Source organism: Cynoglossus semilaevis, chromosome 6 (genome assembly GCF_000523025.1).
Source record: "Cynoglossus semilaevis isolate Cse_v1.0 chromosome 6, Cse_v1.0, whole genome shotgun sequence".
In the NCBI taxonomy this organism is placed as follows: domain Eukaryota; kingdom Metazoa; phylum Chordata; class Actinopteri; order Pleuronectiformes; family Cynoglossidae; genus Cynoglossus; species Cynoglossus semilaevis.
Window position 1 is genome coordinate 15,849,486 of NC_024312.1, and position 25,508 is coordinate 15,874,993.

The window sequence follows — 25,508 nt, forward strand, 5'->3', positions numbered from 1 at the left end:
CAGATACCAGCAGTTCACAGGAGAAAGCAGGTTCTGGTCTTTCCTGAATAATCCACAGAAATGAAATAGTTTCACAGGTGATCACATAGGAGCTGGTCTTCTACTGATGAGCATTACATCTTATATGGTAGAAAACAAACATAAATAAATATGAAAACAAGATTTATTTGTATTACAAGTTGTCAATAAGGACCTCCACCACACCAAGGTCTTGTATGTAGTAGAAGACAGATGCATGACAGCCTTCCCTTGATGTTAACTGTCCCACATAAGGCTGGTTCTGTGCATTAAAATAGTCCCCATACATTATGAGGACTTACTTCGTATCGCTGACATTTCTGGGACAGTTCTCTAGTGGTACTGTGAACTAAGCTGATGTTCCATAACCCAAGAACAGTATGCCACAGGCCTTAAATCCAAGTAGTGAAATTAAACTGAGAAACCCAGACGTATTCTGAGCTAAGCTGAAAAGAAGCTGAGGTACTGACAGCAAAAAGCAAACAAGGAAGTGAGAAAGAGAAAAAGACAGAAATTTGGGAGCTGCAGATCCAAAGTGTTAAGGAAAAAAAAATCAGCCTGCATGGGAGCTGTTTCCGGTGCTGTGTGCCGGCTGCCTTGCAGCTAACTGTAGGACATTGTACAGGCCAGAGCAAAGTCAGGGCCCTGTATTAACACTGGCCTGCAGGCTGACTTCCTCTGGGTTAATCTACAACATTTTTGCTGCTGGCTACACCGTGCATAAGCGTGTGTTTGGGAAAGCTTTGAGGGTTGGGTTTGAGGTCATGTCTTGCAGGAACCATATGGAGACTCTCCTCTGCTCTCTCCTGACAAAGTTATTGTGCACAGACAGGCAGCACTCGTCACAACAGGTGAGACCCTGCGCTGCGCAAGTGACACAGCCTTGAACTAGCCTTCAACGCTGGTACAGCATCTGCTTACAAAGGAAGACCAAAACTGACACAAACAGTCGAAGCAACTGAAATGTCCCCTAGGAATGATCAAAAACAGGAAATTCAACCTTTAGTTGTTTATGATTTGATAAAGGTCCAGGCAAAAGACAGACGCAAATAACATCCCATTGTCATTTTTATTCTCAAGTCTGGCTTAGATAAAAGCCAAAGACATGCTGGAGCCACTAGCCCAGGCTGCTGGACACGTGCTGCAGGGGGAAAAAAATGACTGAAGCTGTCTCAAAATGTGATGCTGTCCAGCAGTGCTGCTGCAGTTCAGCTGCTGGTCAGCATCGCACACACACACACACACACACACACACTCTCTCTGTCAAAGACCAATTACCATAAATCCTTTCTGAATAATGTATCTGCAAAGTGCAATACTTCTATTCCACTGCATCAGTACATAAAGAAGCACGTGCATCTGTATGTGTTCATTTATTCATTTCAGTTCTGTGCACGTGGCCACTGACACACACTATACTTAGCACACGAGTGCTAAGTATAGAAATACAAATAAATAAATAAATACAGTATAGAGGAACTGGCAATACAAACAAACAACAACAGGAAACAATATTTTTTTCTTTAAATTTGCTTTTATCGTTTAACAATAATAAAATGCTAAAAGCTTATCAAACACTAGAAGAAAAAAGGTAATCTGTAACAGGTTTTCTATTTAAATAACTTGTTAGTTGTACTCTCCCTTCTTTCGGGGTTGCAGAAAACTTACATTTAAGCTTTAGCAGATTTTGTAATATAATATATAGCCTTAAAGTGGGTGATTTAGATCAACAGAATCAAGAGTCAACCCCGTGTTATTTTGTTATTTTTTGATCAGCATTAGAATCAAATCAAGGCAGCCAGATCTAATCCTAAACCCACCCACAGACTCCTCAGTGGGCTGACCTACAAACTCAAACTCCTGCAGTGAACAACATGAACAACAAAACCACCTCTGGAAGCTGCCAAACCAACATAATGGCAGGAAAATCTCTCACTGTCATCATTTCCTCCTCTTCAGCCCAGGACAGGAAGTGGGTCAGACAAACTTGTAGACAGACAGACACAGGCCCCTAGGTGTCAAAACTGGGTATGAGAGTTAACGTACAGGCAGACAGAGTGAAGAAGTAGGGGCGGCTGCTAAATCGTTAGCAAATTACTGCTTCCTTTAATTGGGCCTGTGTCTCTACATGTAGTTTACAGTAGTTGTGATGAAAATGAAGTGTAATTGCCACTTCAGTGTGGAGGACAGTGTAAAGGGAGCTCTTTTAACTTCAGCAGAGGGAAAATGTCCTCATATTTCACAGAAAAATCTCTCTTTACAAGCCCTTCTAGAAAAGTTACTTGAAATTTATAATTAAGAGAAAACATTTCTGTCCCCAAGAGGGGCATGACAGAAAATAATTGAGAACCTCTGCTTTACAGTCAGACGGGGGAATCACTGGTTCCTCTCTCAATCTCAGAGGCTAACTGGACACCCGAGATTGGGTTTCAATGTTAGTGTAAATATTACGTGCTCTACATGAAGCCCCCATTAGAGGGGAGTGCTAGGATTGGCTCAGGCAACCCCGTGCAACCAATACTAGTATTAAACAAAAGGACATAAATAAAATAGGGTCGCTCTATAAAGATCATACAGTTCCAGTGTGATCTTTTATGACAGTCCTTTCACTAGAAACCTGATAATAAACAGATATTTGTGTTCAAGTGCAAATCCATCTAACACACAGTGGGCAACACTGTGTGTTAAGAAATAATATTTATCCTTATTTTAATCCATCTTGCTGCTGAATAAAAAGATAAAGTCAAATTCAAACTTTGAAAGGCTACAGTGCAGAGAGCATGATCCCTGGAAGTAGATCCTCTTTAGCAGTTAGCAGTGAGCTTTAATCCTCCTCAAAGTGACACAAGGTCTAAGCTCTGACCAAGGCACATTTCACTTGCCTCCTGTGTGGGATTTAGGGCTGAACTCCCACTGTTTCACAGGCTTTTGGTTCTTTCATGGAGTCTTGGACAGAGAGAAGCATTGATATGTGTATTTAAAACTATACTGGTTAATGCCAGAGAAAAATGCTTACACTCCACAAGTATAGATTTGCGCTTAAGCATTCGACTTGGCCAGGCATAGCAATTAACACAAATGACAAATAGGCAAGAGCAGTAGTTTGGTGGTAAGCCAGAGCGGGATCACGTGTTTGCAGCTGTAAAAGCAGACTGGTTTGTACAGTCAGGAGTGAGACTGGAAGGATTGCGCTGACCTTTTCCTGTAGTCTGTTTAAGTAAGGTGTCTTTAGGCAGCTAAAACAAAGTCTTTTACTGTATGAGTGGAGACGTGGCTGTAAAAAAAATGACAAGCCAAACATGTCACGTGTGAAGAATGTTGCGCTGAGGTTGTTTTGACTAATTACACCAAAAACTGGCTGCTCATTTCCCTGTTACCTGTGGATTTTACCTGAACTGTCAAAGGGCATCTGGCTTAAGTCTCCAGGCGGAATTTAAACTTGTTTTTTGAACACCACATCTGTCCAATAAAAGCAACATTTAGAATATAGAGAACACTGAAGTCTTACTGTAAGTCTGTTATTTATGTGAATACAAAATACAGGCCGCATGATTTAAAGCCCACAGGAGAGTCTTTAATGTTATTCATACATCTAGCTTCGAGGAACTTGCCAAATGTTTATCCTGTGAATAAAGTGACCAGACTGTACATCACGTGACGAAAACCACAGAGCACCATACCCCTCACCAGTTAGACGCACAGGCACTCACAGCTGCTGAAACCATTCAGCCAGACAGAGAGTGGGAGTACAGACAGCAAGAACAAACGTTTTATTTTTTGCTCCCGACACAAGCTCAAAAAAGTATGCAGATATATGTTATGGCCTCACGTCACTAATTAGTCTGAAAGTACAGGAAAAACTAAAGAGCAAAGTTTGGTAGATTATGGAGTTTGAGACAGTCTAACAGTAGAGTGGAGACACTATGGAGGATAATGGTGTACTAGTGGTTCTGAGGAAACTGGGCCACATTCTACAGACGAGAGCAAGACGCCTGTTTAGCTTATCTACTAAAAGCTACAACATATTAGCTAGGACAAAGAGATTTATTATGGGATTTATTATAGTAGACTAAAATCATAACAGGTCCTTACTTGTACTGCTGGTGATCTTTTGTACTCCGCGTCTTTGCCATGAAGCGCTCGGCCAATTTCTCCAGGTTTCTGGAATATTCCATTTCGATCTCTGCTTTTTTCCTAAAGAAATCCTGCAGGTCCTGCAGCAGCTGGACCCTCATGTCCGTCTGCTGATCCAGACATTTCTGCTGCTCCACTAACTGGGCCCGGATCTCTGGGGAAATGCAAAAAACATACAACACAAAGATCAGCATGGAGCCAGATTATAACGGGTAAATAGATTACATTGTTTAAGTTGAAAAGATGATATATAGAAAAAAATGGTTAATGAAAACAAACGCTTTGCTCACATGCAAACATAAAAAGTAAAAGTAAAACATTTTTGCAAGAATACTGTATATGGACAGAAAAGAATGTAGCAAGGTCATTTTGACGTTTCAGTAAAACATGGATTCATATTTTTTTAATTCAACTTTGTAACTCTAATATAACATTTTCTAAAAATAAAAATACACCTCAGTTGGACCAGGGAACCAGTACATTACAGTACATACCACATTTGTTTTAATGACAATTAAATTGCACATATATAAAATCTAAATCTATGACTCTTAAAAAAAGGGAAAATGAATCAGCATGATAAACGGTTGGAGTCCAACATACCAGTTCACAACAGTATTAGGAAAATGAAAATACTCATTTATGCAGCTTATTTCCCTTGAGGTATGGGTTCTAAAGTGGTAGTGTAAATCTGGACTGGGCAACACTGGTCTCGGGGGTTTTATTAGGGCTAAAAATAATTCCAGGATGAATAGCAGGTGATTTCTACCTTGACCTGTGAGCAAAAACATGTAGACACACAAACACAGACCAATGTCTGTGACTAAAAACCCGCTTGAGAAAACAAGGGAAAAATTGCAGTTCCCACTAAAACAAGTGGTCTGTGCAGGAAAATGACCCTCAGAGGTCTTGTGTGAGGAATCACACGTCATTAAGGCCTCATTTACGGTTACAGACTGAACATGACAACAGGGGCCTAAGGCCTTCGCAGATTTATACTGGCTCACAGAAATTGTTTTCTCAAAGTGGCCTGTCTGGTCAGTGCCTAGAACAATGGATTTAACCTAATGGACGGCAACTTTGGTTGGACGTCTTCAGCAGAACAACTTAATGAGATGGTATAGAGTCACACAGATATCAGTGGAGAAGAACTACAAGTGTATACACAGCACAATGTAGGAGATGACAATTCTAAACCTGTGAATGTGTTTATAATTAACAATTCAAACTACTGGACTATGGGTCGCTGGAAAAGCAGTACATCATGTGACTCTTGTCCAGTCCTAAAAGCAGCTCTGCCAAAATTACTAACTTTCTTTATGTTAGCATGAATCAGTTATAACCCAAGATAAATATGATTTCTTTGGCTCAACTTATGTCATTTCCCAGCATGGAATTCAACTATTAAATGTCCATATAAAATAATTTAATTAAAATTTTATTTGTCCTAATGGCAGTACTTTAGGCACGGACAAGGGCATCTTCTTTTGATCAGCGAAAGATCTGATGTTGTTTCCAACTTACATATTCCAAGTTATGTAACTGCCCGTGGAGCTTAGTCGTAATGATCTATTGTTTATTGCTTCTGCATGTGATGTTACTGTTTAGGTAGCTGTACATGTTCTTGTTTGTGCTCATGGACCTCACACTTGGACCACTTGGAGAATGTTTATGAGAGAAGAGAAACAGAGCAATGAACAACAAACTAGGCCAAGCTGGAACAGTGTGCATGGACAATACAGTCAGTCTAGGCAAGGACGTGCCCTAAATGCAGTAGTTACACCAGAGGATATCACACATTTTCATTTACACAGTTGGTTAGCTAATGATTTTACCTCCAATTTGAAGGTGTATAGCACTAAAGTAGGATACGAGTTTGAAGGTGTGTTACTGCTAAACAAGGATTAGATGAACATTGATTCTCACAGATGAACTCACTGTAAAACACAAGGATATTTCACACTAGAATAACAAACTAGACTAGAATATAGTTAAAACACTATAAAAACCATAGAAATCTTAAGTGTAAACAAGTGAAGATGATTTTAAAAAACAGACAAGGGACACTGCAAAGGTCAAGCAAATGTGCAAAATCTGAAAGTGAAATGCTCATTGTTTCAAACTACAACACTGCCACAGTTTTGCCAGAATTGTCCAGGTTTTATTGAAAGTGTCTTTGTGCAAACATTTAAACCAGAGGTTCTAACAATGGCAAAATGGCAGAGCGGACCTACAGATGTCAGAAATTCAACATTAACACCACACACAATAAACTAGAAGACCGCAAATAACAATACAACATAGCTGGGTTTTCAAATGCATTAGAATACACAAAGCCTCTTAACGAAAACTGGCTGTTGCTTCCAGAGCATCTGGGGATTACAATAAACCCTACGCAGGCACCAACACAGAGGAAGGTTTCGGATCATTTAAGACAATTATTCTCATGACTGCACACAGAATTATTATATAATTATTTATTTTCCAAGTTAAACATTAGCTATTGAAGTTTAGGATTGAGCTGAATGGAGCCAGGGAATCCAAATGGGATTGAATCACTAGATAAAAAAAAATTAACCAATCAGAATTTTGGTCGAGCCGGAATGTATCGATAAATAAATTGACTGGGGGATTACAGCCCTATAAAATATGAATTGTTAAAAAACTCAAGATTTCTGAACTAGTGTTATGGTTTAACTTGTGGTTTTTAAAGATACACTGAAGTGTAGAGTAGGTGTGATTGCAGTCAGTTCCTGTGGTATGACCACATATTTGACTGAACAGCCTGGAGACAGCTATGGTTAAGTGTGGGACCAGATCTTTTTACATGTGCAGTGTGTGATGGCTATAATGATAATGTGCTTTAAACATAAATACTCAAAGAACAATTAATAATAAGACCTTGTTAAATGAACTAAATGATGTTAAAAATGTTAAAAGCTACGAGTTCATTTTGAAATCACAGATGGACACGTCAGATGCAGATGCCGCAACTGACAAATTATTTTTACTGTCTGATTTTGCCGAGATATCTGTGACGTGGGAAAAATGCCGAATACAATTTAAGAACAGGATATCCAAGCGATGTACACATAATGCATGTACTGTATGTGATGTCAAACTATGAGAATAAATAAATAAACTATGAGAAGGCACTGTGATGTCTTTGTGGTATTTAGATTGGACTGAAGCTCTTTTGTTTCTCCACTGGGAGTAATACAATTGGTCCTTTGGCTGCATACTTCGCATAGCCACACTGCTGGCAACAAATATGTCAAAAGATGCAGTTCAGAAGGTCTCCTGATCAGACAGATAGCCCTGTTCCATTGTCAAAAGAACTGTCACGTAAGCAGAACGGGTACTGACCCACAGTGTCGCCCCGATGAGTGAATTCCTCACTGTAAAAGAGCCAGAGAGAGGCCATTCTAACGTTTGTGAGCTGACCAACATGTTCTTGTTAACCTTGCTGTAATTCCATCCGTCTAAAAGGTATTCGCTACTTTTGGCATCAACAGCTATGTTCTCCTGCATGGGTACAATAAAAGATTATGCAATTTAGTTTCAGCAGTTTCTTCTGCTTGATTACAGTGTTCATCAAAAGCTATCTGGGACGAGCTGTACTGCACGAGTCCCAGGGCTACGTTTCCACATGAGCAGCACCTGAAATAGCAGCCAGGCCTGGGTAAGGATGAAACAGGAAGATGCCCTGATCTCCCACCTGCTTCAGATACAAAGATTGAGACCAGGACATTAGCCTCTGTCTTTAGTGGAAACTGGATACGTACAGTCAAAACACTGTACCATCAAAGGCAATTATGAAATAGATTGTCAATGTCAAACCGAAAACAAACACATTTTTTATAGCTGTCACTTGTGCAGTCACGGGGTCGCAGCTGTCAATCAAGATGTGCTAGCTCAGATGTTTTCCTATGCTGCATTTTATTTGAACTCAATTCATATTCATATTCAAGTGAAAAAATCCAGTTTTTTTAGATTACGTGTGGTCTTTTAAATCAGAATTTTAAAATGAATAACAAATAGTTGAAAAAACATTTTTTATCAATTACTAGACATTCCAGGTGACCCCACCAGGGGCCAAGATCAGATGGAACTGGAGGGCAGCACAAACACAGCTGAATATCTACAATGCGCCCTCTTCTGTAGACATTCCAAAACAGACCCAAATGTCCAAACTTTATTACAGCAAGACGGCCATTTATTACCTCTTTGACGAAGGCATGCAATCTTGTAAAATAATACAAAAAGTGTTTCATCCAGGCAACGAAATTGTTAAAAGATGTGCCTACCACATTGCAAACAGCCAGTGTGCATGACTCAGTATGCAACAAGTTGTTTTTATGGTTTGGCCATAACCAGGGATCTGCTGTTTAATATGGTCTATAAGGAATGTCCTCTGGCTTAAAAAACGTTTAAATATTCGTTATAATCAATGCTATCTATCTCACAAGACGAAGATTATAACATCGTCTTTAACGGGGATTCAAGAACAATCCCTGACAGGAATGTGAAGGTTTTAGGTTGGAAATATGCCTTTGATAACACGTGGTATGCACTTGTGCCAATGAATCCACCAGGCCTTTTGAATTAGAAGTTCAAACCCAGTTGTTAAATTCACCACAGCAATCAGCTCTTGGCCACTCACCTCTGCTTCTTCTTTCTGAACCACTCTCTGTCTCTTCTCTCAGCACATCGTTAATGACAGGCAGATGGATGGAAACTCCAGGCCTGTGCAGTTTAGTCTAACATAATTAAATATCATGCACTAGACCCTGGATTAGACTGGACGATATTTAAAGGACTTCAACTCCAAGTACTAACTGGCATCTTAATGTGATGGATAGGTACTGTAGATGTTGGCATTTAAGCAGATTAGGTCAGGCTACGGTGTAGGTTTTGGCATGTGTAAAAACAATATACAAACCAACTAAGTAGGAATGCTGGTAATTTAGCATTGTAACATTTAGCAGCTAAATGTTACAATGCTAAATTAAGTCCAGCATTCCTACTTCTTAATCCAAATGCTTAAATTTAGCATTTGGATTTTGGATTCAGGAAATCTGCAGTACAATTTCTAACATACTTAAAGTACTTCTATGAGGGGGGTTTTCTAGAATTTACCAAAAGATAGAATTCTGAAAAAAGTCCTTTATGAAAGATTACAGTTTACAAGAAATTAAGTATAAAATAAATTATTTGGGCTTTTATGTCCCAGAATGAGACATTTTTGAAAGTTTCATCACTACATGGTTTAGCGTGTACAATGCCACTGACCAAACCATGATATATTACAAGTTAAAAATTCACTGGGAATGCATTTTTGTTTAATGAATGAAGTTACTGATGGGGAGAACTCCCAAGAACAGCACCCACACCTCAAAGAAATGACTCTAATTTCAAATCTAGCGTAAGAAGATTTTTCCATCTGACAACATGACTATAGATGGTGACCCACAGACTAAAACACGTGACTCTTGTGAAAAGAAAAGCACTTGCTACTAAATGTCTTGTGACTAAATGTCAAGCGTGTGAGCAAGGACTGTATAATGTCTTCATTTCATTGTGATGAGTAACCATTGATCATGTGATTTGACAGAGTCAAACACTGAAACTGTCCTACTCTATCCTTAAAATGCGGACGGAAGAGCTGCATTGCATCTCACAATAACTGTGCCCATGTTCGAACACTGAAGGGGTTCAATAAGTTCATTAAATAAAAATGGTAGATGCTTTTTAAAATGTAATCTTAACTTGCACTGTTCTAATAAAAAAATGCAAAACAGATGCGTTCTAGACACAGAACACAGCCATACTTTTTTTACAACACACTGTCAGTTTTGCTCAGGCATTTTTCTTGGTGTATTACAAACATGGCAGAGCCGGCTCCAATACGTCTTGACAGCGGATTCCAAACCAAAGTAAGGTTCAAATAAAAGTCTTGTAGGCTACTGTGATGCAGATTATCCTTGTACATTCAGACTGTCAAATCACATCCAAAATACCTAAATTTGTCCAATTTATCAAAAAGTATGCTTGGAAATAAAATACCATTAGCTTAGGTAACACTGTTTTTTCTTTTGCTCAGATCCTGGAGTCAGAAAACGGAACAATATAATACCATTTTACCATTCCTTTTTTTGTTGGTTTTATCGCGGTGTCCCATTGAATTGTCTTTCTGTTCAGAACAGAAATAATCCATCGTCTACAGGACCAAATCAAGCAGAGAACTGGACATAAATATGTATTTTGTCAAAGTAATTAAATCAGTATTGTATACTGTGTTATTGCTGCAACAACAATATCTATCAATAAAAATTCATCAGTGCCAAATGGCAGACGATGTAAAAAGATGGGTAGCCTCCAGTGAGCAGGAGAGATCAATCACTGCTGACACAGCAATGGCCAGTGAAGGCCTTCATTTTGATCCAAATAAAATAAGACTGAGGAGCTGAATGGTGGGACAAGTAAGCATACTTTAGAGGCCGGGCTGTTTGCTCAGCTGCTGTTTAACATCTTGACATTCTGTTTGATCTGGACACCAGTCTTGTTTGATAGGTCCTGCTGTACTATGTGTGCGGTGTGTAGACTAGGTGTAGGTCTTTGTATTAGCGTTATGTTTGTATGTTATATGTATGATTTGTTTGCAAAAAGAACCAGACAATTATTATAATTATAATATATAATTAAGACTAGCAAACTATCAGCACCAAGAATTAAATAACTGGTTATGTTAATAAAAACAAAATCATTTAATTAGAAATTCCTCAATGTTTCAAGGGCAGCTGTAAGACATCTGTATAAAAGCTGTTTGAATACAATATGTTTGACTTTTTAACATTGATTTGATAATGGGATAATAATCCATCAAAAACAGCTGTAAATCAAACTGAGCTCGGTCGCTGCCTTCTAACTATCAAATTTTCAAAAGACACCTTTAAAGCCCACGGGGTGAAAAAAATCAGACACTCAGATATATCTTCAAGTACACAGTAAATCTTAAAATCATCCAAAATGTCAGATTCAGCTTTCCTTAACATCTGATGTGATAAAAGAGGAGAAGTAGAGAGGCTTTTGAAAGGAGGCGGTAAAGTCACAAAACAGAATCTGTGGGAAGTTCATTGATCTTTTTTAGTCTTTAAGAATGACCTCACCAAGTTTTCTTATTCATCTGCAAACCATACCCAGCTAGTCTGTCTGCTGCCCTGGAGGCAAAAAAGAAAGAAAGAAGATGTCAATATTAAAAGACAAAAAAATGGGGAGACAGAGAGAGAAAACGAGAAAACAGAGAAAGAAAGAAAGAAAGAAAGAAAGAAAGAAAGAAAGAAAGAAAGAAAGAAAGAAAGAAAGAAAGAAACTCAAAAAGCAAGCACGAAAGGGAGACTTGCATTTCAGATGTGAGAACTATTTCTATTTTTACAATTGAAACGAGACACCTGACTTTGCACCTGGCCTGTCTCTGTGCTTTTGTTTTGGGATATTAGTGATGGGAGAGATAAAGAAGCTAAGCTCAGGTTTCAAGGCAGTACGTTACCTTCTCATTATCAACAAAGCTCTCCTCGGGCTAAAGACTCAGCTGGGCAGGCCTACAGCTTTTACAGTTGGGATGCTTGTTTGAGGTAATAATACTATATAAAAAAATCTGGCATAGGATAACTAAAGTGATAAAGCCTGTAAAAACAGTAGACAAGAAACATCTGGAGCTCAGGGCACAAGCTGTCATCTACCTCTCCTTCCTCACACAGTAAACAAACAGAAACAGAGCAGTCCAGGACTTGAAAACTACAAACTATGAAAGGTGAACCCAAGATTAGAACAGAGCTATGTGGCCTGCGGTGATAGGTGTTTGAAAGAGGGCTCGTCTCTGGGAATGTTAAGGACCTGGTTTAAAGGAATAGTACGAAACAGTACTTAGCATATTGTTTACATATAAAGTCCCATTTCCCCTGCAGGTGGGGCGACAAAAACCAATTGTTATTCCCTGTTTCAACTGATGTTAGAAGTCACATTTTTCTCTATAAAGGAAATCCTCCGACTTTCTGACCATGGTTTTTCTACATGAACATGTGACAAACAGTGTGTTGGTACACCGAACAGCAACACAGATTTCTTCTTCTCTAGTGATTATCCCATACATGTAAAAATCCACCGGTTTCAGTCCATCATGGATGATACGGTTGGCTGGCTTCACACAGTGCTTTATTCTCCGGTAGATTTTTTTCTCACTCTGAAGAGTGGGGAAAAATATGCAACAACTCCATATTTTGAAAAACAAACTCCTATTTAAAAAAATGTTGCTACCACTTAAGATTCAAATTTGCTCCTTCTCTAGGTTAGAACGGCAGCTCTGTTTCTGTTGTCCCTTAATGGGTCTGTTTTTTATTCTCTAACAATATGCTACCCTCTATAACATCCAAGCGAGTAACCCAATCAAACCTACTGTAATCATGTGAAAGGAATGTGCCCATTGTGAGATCAGTGTGGATTCAACCGCCAACCGCACTCTCATGTCATGCCTCTTCCCAGGTGTTTAGCAGATTTTTAACAACCCTGACTGTGGGGACCGCACTAATGGCATTGTGTACATGTGGATAAGTCAGCGTTAGAGAGGAAAGACAGAAAGAAGAGAGAACGTGAGAAGTGTGAAAGGCAGCTATTAGAGTTCTACTCAAACATTCATAGAGTTTCTAGAAAGTAATTACATCATCATCTAAAGAGACTTTAGATGATGATGCATCCTTCAATTTATATCCTGCAATTGGGTGTAGTTTTTGAACAGACAACATCCGGACACATTTAGGCCACTTGTGACTGCTTCACTCAGCATGGATTTTAATACCAGTTCTAAATATTTTTTAGAGACTCTGGATTTGTGCCTTCCCAGGAGGTTCCAGGAAGAAAAGAAAAAACAAGACAGGACGACGGAGCACGTAAACACTCACCAATTCTTACCACACTGGATGTGCAAGAGAAAAACGCCACCTTTGTATGACGACATTGTAGGAAAAGCAGTAAACACAGTGGGTGGAAATAAATTACTTAAAGGGTTTTTCATGGACTGCAAACTCTGAGTTCTTCAAGGCAGTATCTTAATCTACGTTCAACTGTACACAGAAGCTTGGTCATACATTAGGTTTCTGAAAACCAAGATGTGCTATGTATTGTTGCTATGTATGTTTATCTGTGAGTAGGTCAAACTAGGGATGGCGCGATATAAGTTTTTCGTTTCTGATATTGATACCGCGACTTGGAGTATCTGCCGATATCAATATCAGATATCCTCTCTTCTCCTCCAGCATGCCGTTACTGAGGGGATAGTGACGCATAAAGTTAAGTTAAGCATTTGGGCTTAGGTATCGGAATGGATGGGCCAATATTTTTTTTTTATGTTCAATCCTGTCAAAACAACAATCACTGTTTTCTAAGCCTTTATTTTCAACAGGCTTAACATTAAACTATTTGTCTTTTGTATCAAAACACATACATAGGATTTATTTTTACACTGCTGTTCACAGAATGACCAAGCACTTGGCAAAATAAATCTATTGCCAATTTTGAAATAGCAAGGAAATAGTTTGCACAAATAAAACACATATTCTTAAACATTCCAGTTTGTAGGAATACCTGTTGCTACACTTGCTCAGCTGTGTTATTTTGCCAACTATGTTATTTTGCCAACTCTTCCCACGTCACCAGTGTGTCTGACTCCTGAACAAGATTCCTGTCTGCTGTGAGTAAATGCAGTGTTGTGTACATCTGTTGTTCTTTACAACATTTAAGCAACATCCCTATTTTAAAGACATGTTTTGCATTTCTTTCTGCACATTAACTTTGAGACACCAGAGCTGGGCTGGGACTCCATGGCCTGGAGCCAGTTAGAGCCACTGCCAGTTTGGGTTGACAACGTGTCCCCACAGTCGGGACACTGTGGCACCGGTTGGCCAAGGGAAAGTATAGAGTGGAAAAGGAGATGACTGTATGCTGCTGGGATGTTAGTGATGGGGCAGGGTCACCCAACCAAAAAAAAAAAAAATTAAAAAAGAGTTTTGAGTAGATCTTTAGAATGAAATAAAAGTTTTGAAGAATGTCAGTGAAAATGTCATTAAATTTCCCACGCATCTCTTTGACCCAGTAAAACCATATCTGTTGTTGAAGGACACGGCACCTTAGTATAAGGGTGTGCAAAAGTACTACTCATTTAAGTACTCAAGTAAAAAAGCACAATTAGGTTTTTTAGTAGTACACATAAGGAAACTACTGTATGAGAACTATGTTTTACATTCCTTATTTAGTATTACATACAAACAGTACTTCATATATCTTATTGTGTATACAATCCTCAAGTTGGATGAAGTGTAGTTACACTGTACACAGTTCTCATGGTCAGGCATTTAGGATAAAATCCCTGCTGTTGTTCTTGCTTATGTCAGGTAACACTGTGTAGTTTGTCATTTGTGTCAAACACAATTTACATTCCAATTTTAACGTACTAACTTTTCAATAACTTACACCCTGTATAGATAATTAAAAAGCCTACTCTGCTAAATTGTATTACTGTTTGAATTATGGATTGATGACTAATTCACCAGACAAAAACTGGGTGCCACAGGCAGAAAGGGCAGTGTCCAACCACAAACTTCCAAGGCAGAACACATCTTAGCACATCGTCATAGATGGGGGGAGAGGAGGGGGGGGCACAAATACCACAAATTTAAAGCACCACCCATCCCCCCTCGGCCTGCCAAGAAAATCAGTAACCTGCAGAATGCATGGTTTCTGGTTCTTTAATAGGGTTAAGTCAGGGGAGGAGCTGGGGAGACCACGGAGGAACAACCCTACCATTCAAGATGAGGCCTGTAATTCTAGAGACGAGGACATGTGCTGCGAGCCTAGGATGTAGACATAGAAGAGCAGCAGAGAAGAAAGGCAGAAATGGAATATGGCTGAGTGTTGAAAATCCTACTTTTTTAGAAGGACTGGGGGAGCACCAGAAGTTCCTTAAACATTGGCATGATGTCACAACTTCCTTAATTGCAAACCAAAGTTTCCATACGTTGCTCCTTATTCTCATCTGTAAATCTTCAGACTCTTTCTTGAACTGCTTATCTCTGACTTGAACCTCTTTCAAAATGATTATTCTCTTTCAATTTAAAGGCTGGTATAAGGATGTAAAGGTAAATACCATGAACATTTTTAGTGTGTAATCTGGACTCAGCTTCGTTTTAAAACGTTTGAATTCCGAGAGAGAGAGAGCTATTTTAAAGGTCAGGAAAAACAGATCGGTGGATGGATAACTTATCGTCAAACAGCAGCTGGCCAGGGCTAAGCATGACGAAAGTGTCTGCTACTTTGCACACACTAGACAACACATGCACATTCAGCCTTCTCTAAAAGCAACCTCACAAACATAACTGTAGCTCCACACAGGCAGTATTGATTATAGTGGTAATGCCTACAAAGTAGACTCTAAGTCGAACACAGCATTTTTGTGTGCTGGGCTTGTGGGTGTTAATAGGAGTGTGTGTTTGGTGCGTAATGGGCACCGTGTGTGTGTGTTTGTGCATACATTTGCGCCTGTGTCCATATATGCAAAGCTATGCTTTTTTTATTATAAATAATAGACTGTAAACAGCCCAGGACCCATGTTATACATCTATATTCCCCCAGCTTTCAGCCTAAACACCCCCATGGGAACAAAAACTGTTTTCCACACCTAGAGTTCAGAGTTTTGACAGCTGAAACAACCCACTCCTGGAGACAACTTCAGTCTGATATAAACATAGTCACGTTGGGAATTCGTGAGTGTGAACTTTGACATGAAGGCAAAAATATTTAAAATGTGCCCATAAAAATCACTACACATTCAAAACTAAGGAAAAAAAAGATTCAATAAAAATCACTACACATTCAAAACTAAGAAAAAAAAAGATTCAATTCAACTACATACACACTCTCTGTATAGCTGATGCTAAACAAAGAGCATATTAGCCTCAACTAAATTACAAACCTACTATAGTTGTAGTTTTGCTAATGTTTGTTCAAGTGCTGTTTTGACTCAGTGAGGCTGGTAAGGGTTTGGATTTTAACAATGACAATGGGACATGTGTTGCTGTTTTTAACAGCAGAAAGCCATTTGTGAGAACAAAAACAGAATGAATATTTCTTCCATATAAAGTTCCGGGAACTAATCTTTTACATGTGTGTCGTGTAAACTTAAATTTAATATCTTCTAATGGCTGTGCTGTGGAACGTAAGCACTTTCTGAATCAGATACAAAACCCCGTCAGATGTGGTAGAGATGGTGACTGTGAACATTAATGTGCAGCTGTTAAAAATGTACAGAAATTATGTGACCTATTTGTGGCCCAACTTTTCGTGGCAGCCGTTGTCCAACGTGATGAGATTGATGTGGGAAAGGATTATCATGAGTTGGCATGCACTGTACATACTGTTTCAAAATCAATGAATCCACATTCTGCTGTAATGTTCTCAGTAAATGTGGGAGCTATGATTGAGCCTCAGAGTTTATGTAGTATCAGATCAAAACAACGACGCTGCCCTTGTGAAACTACAGAGAACTGAGAGAGGCTTAATAATGGCATTACACATGTACACACACACACACACACGCTCATTTGCACAAAATTAATTTTGGATAAACAAGCTTCACCCTAGTAAATTGGGGAACGGGGGAGTCTTTGGTGCTTGCTCAAAACATCACAGCTATGCTGGGAATCCACTACACCCTGAAGACCTAATTTTCCTAAACATATTTGTTAGCTTCTTATTGTGCAACCAACACCTTTTACGTGGAAATATTTTTCAGCAGAAAAATGCATTAGGTCTTCAGGATTTCAATACAGCTTCAGAGTTAGGGGGTTATGGGCACAGAAATTAGTTGGGTTTGAGTAGTAAAATGTAAGGGCTGTGGGTGGAGAGTTATGGGTAGATGAAAGATGATGGGGGGTTAGGAAGAGAGAAAGAAAATAGCCATTAAATACAATATAATAAACTGGTGGAGGGCATTTCCTCATGGCCACATGAGAATAAATATTTTTGCCAAAAGCCAAACTTCAAAGCAGATACAGAATCTAAAATTATAGAGAAGTAATCAGGCTGATGGGATCGGTTCACAGAGTTCCAAGTATATGCCTACAATAAATTGTAATGTCTGTTAAGAGGCTGTAAGTAAATCATCTGAAAGTGAGAAACCCTATGAAATTATTTTAGTATCACGTTTACTCCTTTAAACCATGTTTTGCGTTCCAACTGGTCTTACTACAACACTGCTCATGACATGACGCTGCTTGGACATGAGGAAAACAACTAGCCTTCAACTAGCTTTATCATTATGACATCTTAGCAGGTTCTTGGCAATGAATAAACTCGCAGATTTGTTAACTAATAAATGTCTAATAATGCTAATAGGTGTGCTGCAGCAGTGGTAATCCAGTCCCAGCTGTACAGTGAACAACCAGGGTGATCACAAGACATCACATGATGTATTGTGGAACACAGCACAACTATAATTCAAATATAACCATTTCACATCACTCAGCCTTCAGACTGTGCAAATACACTCTTTTCCACATTAGAGAGTGAGGACAAATCGTTCCTCTTGCCAAAATATCACTAACACTCAGCAGAGATTGATTTCTCACAAAACATCTGTTGTGAAAGCCAAGCTGCAGAATATCAGGAAGTCAACGACACACTCTTACCCTTCCTCAGAGAGCACCAGAATTCAAGAATAGTCTTACACGATTAGCTGACACTAAAACGTTTGGGCTGCTTCTGACCTGATTTGCAGATAATTATAGTGAAAGCGGAGGAAGTGACAGAGTGTTTTCTGCTGTTATCTGTTCCAGAACTACCCTGAGGACAGCCTTAACTGACAGCCCTTACTACATTTTCAAGTCTTTCTCTGAGAGTACACACTCCTAGCAGTGAGATGACGTGAATTTCCCAAAAATTATTCTCTTAAATGTATATTCTCAAAGTCACACACAGAGTTGGACTAGACAAATCAAGTGCCTGTTTAACACAGGGGGCAACAGCACTCAAGTACAGACAGTGCTTTGGCATTGCCACAGAAGATGTGATTTAAGCGAGGCAGGTCGACCTCAAGGCAGCTGCTCAGACTGCAAGAGTGAGTGACACAAAGGGAGAATGAATAAAACCACAGACCAATCGGCTTTCACTGCATTTTGTTTCTACACACTACAGTGAGCAATACTTTGGGTGTTCTTCTCATCACGTCATTATCCACGACAAGTCACAGAATCTCAGGGTGAGGGGGTAGATTCCTTCCCACAGTCTCATTCAAAAGAAAGACATATGGGGCATGTCCATGGTGTCTGTGTCTCTCTTTCTGAGCAGCAGTGAGTGAACGTTGCACAAACTGCACTGACATTTTTAATTGCCCCTAAAGCAGCTCCCTTTCTATTTTCGGACCATGACTTTGCATGCCACTGCTATTAAACTAAAATCAAATGGCCTGTCAGGAGCCTGCAGGGACTTCCAGCACAAAACTATTATGTTCCTCTTCACTATCACCCTGAAGACTCACCACACAAAATAATGACACGTCAAACTTATAATGTAACTAACCAGTGTTTCAGTAAAACCTGTTCCTACAGGGAAAAATAAAAGGTATGTGAGGCACAAATAACAGAAACACAGTGTGTAAGGGTTTCATAAAGCCACTGAAAATAAAAATGCTAAATATTTCTGTCAGTCAATTTGTCAAGTTGTCATTTGTTTATCTGCAGCAACGATGCCCTCTGTCTGTATATTGTGAATTTTTTCTTTCTTTTAGAGAAGCTGGGAAGCTTCTGGATGTAAGCCTTACCAGTGTGAAAGGTAATATAAAAAAATCATCTGCCATCTGCTTTAAGACCTATGAAGACATGGTGGGGTGAATTCTGTTAGATATATAAATAAAAAAGATTTTAAAGGGATTCTGTTAAAAGACAACATAAAAATTTCGAGGAAATAAAAACGATTTTAAAGGGATTCTGTTAAAAGACAAATTTCGAGGAAATAAAAACTGTGTCAATACATTGGTGTTGGGAAGAAGTCTTAACTCATAGGTCTGAGGGAGCGTGACAAAGGGGTTTGTGCTTCACATTTAATTACAATTTTATTTCTTGAAGCAGGTTTTCATTTCTTCTACACTGATATGATTGGTTTGGTGACCAAGGGGTCATGTTGTCATGGACAGGTGGCCACTGAATGTAATATTTTACATGTCAACTTCCTGTCATAATCACACTGTGTGTACACTCTGAAGTGCACCATAAATAGCTGATGACTCAGGTGGATTGTCGGCCTTTATGTGAAGAGACAGGAAGAAGAAATATCAACAATTTTATCTGTAGCATAACAATCACATAACGTGAAGTCTTATGACAAAGGAATACGAGAGCTTTCTATGGAAACAAAAGAAGAAGTTTCTCTATTAAATACTAATTTTATTATAGACGCTATTACATTGTAGTTGTAAGTCAGAATGCTAACACACAGTATTGCCCAGTTACAGCTCAAATATGCAGTTTAATTGAATTACTGCAGTCGTTGGCCTCGGCTCTGATCATTTGTACAATGCCTCCTGTGAGCATTTTAGTGTTTCTGTTTCAAAGTTTATGTATGAGCTGTTAGCAAGAAAGCTTGTATTATCCAATGTGATTATGGTGGGAGCAGAAGAGGATAAAAGTAAAGACGTCCATCCAGATAGATACGGTATTGACTATGTACAGTTAGTTTCTTCTAAACATATGGGATTGGAAATGACCTGAAATGTAAGAAACATCAAGAGACTGACTGACAGATCTTTATCTGTAAATGGCTTTTTGTACTCAAGCATGCTACAAACATAGGTGTGGCCACCGTGAACACAAATATGTGTTTTCATCTCAGGGGAAGGTGGCAGCGACCTGAGGACAGAGCTCACAAGACCTCCCTGTGGCTGCACAGTGGGTGCATACTCGCTACAGACCTACTCTTTCAGCAAACCACAATGAGCCTTTATTATAAGTGTGATCGGAGCAGACCTGAGACCATGGGAAACTCTGTCCAGCGTCTTCTCTGCACCACTGCTGACAGGAAACAGAGAGTTGTGTTGGAAACAGTGTGAAAACAGTAATGAAACTGATTTGTTTTTTAAAATAATAGACATGAGTTTGAATTCTTGGTAGTAGGTGTACAGGCTGCAGATGTCATGTCATTGTCAGCCTATTATGTTTGACTATTTCCTTCTCAGACCCCACACAACATGACAGCTGTGCCTAAAGAAACAGTCCTCTGGCTATTGACAACCAGGGAAATACAAAGACTGTTTTCCTTCTGTCCTGAGGACAACACAGAGAAGAGGACAATGGGGGAGGATACAATGGGGACAATGTGCGAGATCAGTAAATTAACCAGAGTTCTACATTGTACAAGTAGGATCATGATGCGACTTCATGACAAAAGGAGGAGGGGCACAGTTGACTGTAAAAGTTCAATATGTATGTTTTTGACAAATGTATACTAGTGTTTAGTTAATCTATCCATCTAGCTATCTATCTGTGTGAACTGTGTATTTTCTTTGTACCTACTAAATTAAAAATATTGAAAATAGAATTTGATGAAACAAGTCCACATTGAAAGCGTGTTTTGAAAAAGAGAGAACAGTAGATTAAATGGAACCAAAACAGACAAATTCTGTCCTTATGATGAAGTGAAGTTTCTTTTTTAGGAATCATGCCACAATGCATACAGCTTTAAACCACTCGCTCCAGCAATTGAGATTCAAAGATTCAGTTCATGTTGTGAACTCTGTGGTCAAGTGCACATGTCCAAAATACTTCAAAAGACATGATAAACAAAACTGTAATTTATTTAGTGGTGGGTACTACTACCACATGAGGACAACCAGTGGCCAACAAGAAGGAAACCTATGAGACAGAGGGAAAAAAATGGCAGATTGTTTCATATTGTAAGGGAGAACCTGGTCTTCACTTGTAGATATCTGCTACCCCTACATACATAAAGGACTTAAATCGAGCAGATGAATTCACAGAGAAGAACTTCAACACAGATTCAAAGAAGTCGACCAAGTTATGGCAGTGACATCCGCCTTTCCTTATCCCTGTCCTGACCTCATATTGTCCCTTCCCATCCCCCAGTCTCCTTCCTCCTAATCCAACCTCACTGGGTGGCAGGCCGGATGGTCAGACCTACTCTGTCTGCCTTCCTGTCTGTCCATCTGCTGCAGCAGAGAATCACGGGAATTAAAGATCATAAAGCATTTGAAACCTCACCTGCGACTCTTTTCACTTTTCTGAATACATTTACTTTTTATTTTCCTGTCTTTAACTGTAAATATATTGGTTTAAAAAGAACTAAATTCATTTATTTATAAGTCACAGCATATTTCATTCTGTGGACAGAGAGTCTTTTTTTAAGGGAGGAGGTAGAGCCCACGGGGCTGCAGTAATGCACTGGTGGTCTCTGTTGCAACAATGTGAGGCTTTGCTGGCACTTGGTACCTTCTTTTAAAGTTCACAATAAAGTGACTGGTTAAATATGGGGCAAGCAAATTGGTAAATGTAATGCTGTCTTTGATATTTAATGCATTTTGCTCTCACCACAGATCCCAAGCTGGTTTGAAGCTACACTTAAGACACCAAAGTCCTATTTAAAACCATTAAACAGACTGTTTTTAGATGACGAAACATTTGTGCGACATCTGGTCAATGAAATCAACAATCAAACACATGGAAAGAGAAAACAGAAACTTTTGCTTTGCATTCACAGCTTATTTACCAGTAAGTTAAGAAGCAACTCAGAACCAGATGCAGATAATTACATGCAAGTGTTCTGTGTTTTAATTTTAAAACGTGTTTATGTAAAATACCATCAACTTGTCATAACCACCTGATAAATCCTGATAACTTGAAGGATAAACACATCCATATCACCTCAGGGTAGTTTCCTGACAGTAACCCCCTCCATACAAACATTTACAGACCACTCTCTCACAGTATGCAGAAGGGCAGGGCTCTGATTTCAACCAACAAGGATAGTGGGTCAAAAGGGGCAGCCTTTGTGATGAGCCCGACAAGAACCCCTGTCAGGAGCTCAAGGGGTTCTGCCATAAAACTCATGACCCCGCTGTCACCACTAGCAAGCCACAGGCTGACATCAAACCAACACAAGAATGAATAGAGGAGCCGTCTGTGCTGTAATGCCCTTGTCCACCTCAGAAACAGGGGCACACGGAGAACTGTTGAACCCACTGTGAACTGTGAACCCACAACTTTTTACTTGCTGGTTTTAATATACATTAAACCAGGTGAAACTGGTCTGCACTATTGGGGTTCTCACTGTCGTCACAGGTTCCCAATGACTCTCTTTTTTTTCTTAAACATAAAAAAAGAGTAGATGGAGTAGATGATCATAGCAAGCTTTTATCAACAAAATGAGTCTTTGTGACGAAGACCTTTAAAATGAAAAGTATTTTTTTCAATTGACAAAACAGCAACAATTTATACTCAATGGCAAAAGTATTTGTAAATCACCATTCCTTTCGTTGGAATTCTGTGCTTACAGTGTGAGGTAAACATCAGAAGATACTGACTTATGCCTGAGAGCTATAATGAAGGGCAAAAAACACACCAAAAAACAACACAAATGACTGAAACGTAAAGCACCGCATGATGGCGTATCACTTTCGAACTATGCATGATGGTGACCACGAAACGCCTAAGGTTGAGAATGCCATAAACCGAGGACCAGAGCTCCCTGATCCTGATAGAGGAGATCCAGAAAAGATGGCTGTAGTTAAACTGGGTGAATACAGTTGCCACAGTGAGCATTCGATGCTCACAACTTGGTTCCATCATGTTAGAAGTTAAAAGGCGACAGATATTTGTGTTTTGCAAATTTAACACCAAAACATAGAGGGTAGCCGATGCTCACAACTTGGTTCCATCATGTAGTCTAAAAGTCGCACTGGCAGCTGTTTCGTAAACTGCTTGTTGTTCAACTTCTCCAGTGTGTAAAGACCGTACCTGTGGCTATCACTGCTACACTGCAGATGTGAATCCACACATTACCACTGCAAACTCTTGACTCATAAAACAGTTTATAGATACAAAGTCAGGAGATGCATTAAAAAAAAAGCCTCTCGGCATTTTCTCATACTGCTTAGATTCATAAGAATCTTATTCGTTCAAGTTTGTCTGTGAATTCATTCCAAATCTGCATTCCAAGAATATAATTTTGAAGTGTGAAAACAAGCCTGACGTGCTGTAGTTGAATGAATGGATGGACTGAGCTGGTTACCTGAAACTCAATTCCCACATAGAATTTCAAATCAAGATAAACTCAAACATTTTGATAATCAACCACACCATACCTTTGGCTTTTATTTAAACAAATCCTTAACCATGGCTTTTGCAACACTGTACAACTTTTTTAAATCACCCCATGAGCAACAAATGCATTTGTTTAATGGACATATACAAAACGTATAGTCTCACCACATAATATCATCTTTGCAATAATATTTGCACCAGAGTGCAATAGTCCCATCAAGCAACAGCTTTTCTGATTAGCAGCTGGTCACAGTACCCACTGGATTCTGAATGACATAATGTAAGGTTGTTGTGTTAGCATCCGTTAAGACTGTGCATCAGCCTCTAGTGTGCTCTAAAGGCCCCTAGTCATCCCTAGTCGCCCTTTTCTACGGATTCCTGGATTTTAATTTGTTAAACTGAAGACTCTGACCCTCAAACCTTTGCTACCCTAAGAATATTTAGTTAGCACACATATGCCTGAATAGGTGGCATTTCAGCAGGCTAACAGAAGTGTAGGGCAGACATGATTGGCTGGGGGCCAACTCCCCATGGCAACCCTGAAGCAGCTACTGCTTCTTTCCTGTGCTGAACCGACTGGGACAAACTACCTCTGCTCTGCATGCACAGGGGAACATTAAAAGGACAGATGACACAAGACAAGTTAGGGTAGTAATATCATGGTGTCTTACAAACATCTAAATCAAATACTCAATGCAAGCCACATATAAACCGGAGAGTGTGTGTACACATTAAAATCAAGAATAAAATAGTTTCATTATGAGAATGCAAGCATTAGAACTTTGATTTTACAAGGTTCCTGTTGGGAAATGATTGGAATATTTAACCAAATACTTTATTTTAGGAAGGTCTGCAATGTAATTTTAAAAGTTATTTAATACAAAGGTATGTAGTTATGTCAGTATATGTACATTATAAACATTGGTGTGCAGAACTAAGGCTTTATATTTTAATTTAGCTGTTATTTGTAAAATGTTTTGGTTGAGCAAGTAATTGTGGCTTTGGTGTTTATAGTTTTTCCAAGTTCCACTTTAAGTTGTTAAGTGGCCCCAAAATGGTTGAAAACATGTTTTTTTTATTTTCACACAATGTACAACAAACAAGTTTTGTTTCATACTTTGTTTAAAAAGATTACCACTAAAACAAGTGGAGATTTGGATCCTGAAGTCATATTAAATATACAGTATGTATTGGTTACATAGCACTGCCAGATACTATTGGTGACTCTGCAGTAACAGATTCAGAACTAATGATGAAACCATCAAAGTGTTTACAGCTTCACCAGGTACGGTTTGTAACCAAGAGGGCAATATCAAGCAATGCAAAGCAACTACCAAAATGTTGTCAGCATTGAAATGCTGTAACCTAATTGAAAAGCCAAAGAGATCACCTGATTGGCTACTTCAGTGAACTTTGTGGTGAATCTGCTGGGCACTCTACTAGCCTTTCATGTTGAACTCTCCTAAACAAAGGACTCACAGCTTGAATCTAAGAAACAATGCATTTGCTAATTACCTCTGCTGCTTCAAGGGTATAAATAACAACAATAATACACTTTAATAGCCGACAATTAAACGCTATTTGTTTTAGTTTGCAAATTAGGTTTAAGTACATACAAATATTTTAATGTAACTTTTAGTTACATCTTGAAGGATTTGTTATGGGACTCGAACTTTTTGTGGTCTTTCTTTTCCATGATGTTTTTACTATTTCATTCGTATATAAACATATCAACAACAATTTACCCAGTGTGGGACCAATCTAATCTAACCAGAGTCTTCATATACTGTGTGCTCGTGGTTTAAAAACACATATCTTCTCAGGTACTCTATTCAATGTTGCACGTGGGGGGTTGTTTGTAACTGGTTTGAAACAAAACACATAACATAATAAATGGGAATGCTGCTGAAGTACAACTGGGGTCATTGTGCTGCGATTTTCCAAAAGTTCACCATAGATTTCTGGTGTTTCCTTCACGGT

General features: G+C 39.0%; 1 protein-coding gene across 1 annotated transcript in view; it reads right to left on the reverse strand.

Moving 5' to 3' along the window:
* Nucleotides 1–25,508, reverse strand: part of srgap1a (SLIT-ROBO Rho GTPase activating protein 1a) — a 63,547-nt gene that overhangs the window by 37,037 nt on the left and 1,002 nt on the right. Inside the window, 2 exon segments of the mRNA XM_025056375.1 lie at nt 2–43; nt 4,111–4,306. Of these exon segments, the coding sequence (XP_024912143.1) occupies nt 2–43; nt 4,111–4,306 (238 nt within the window).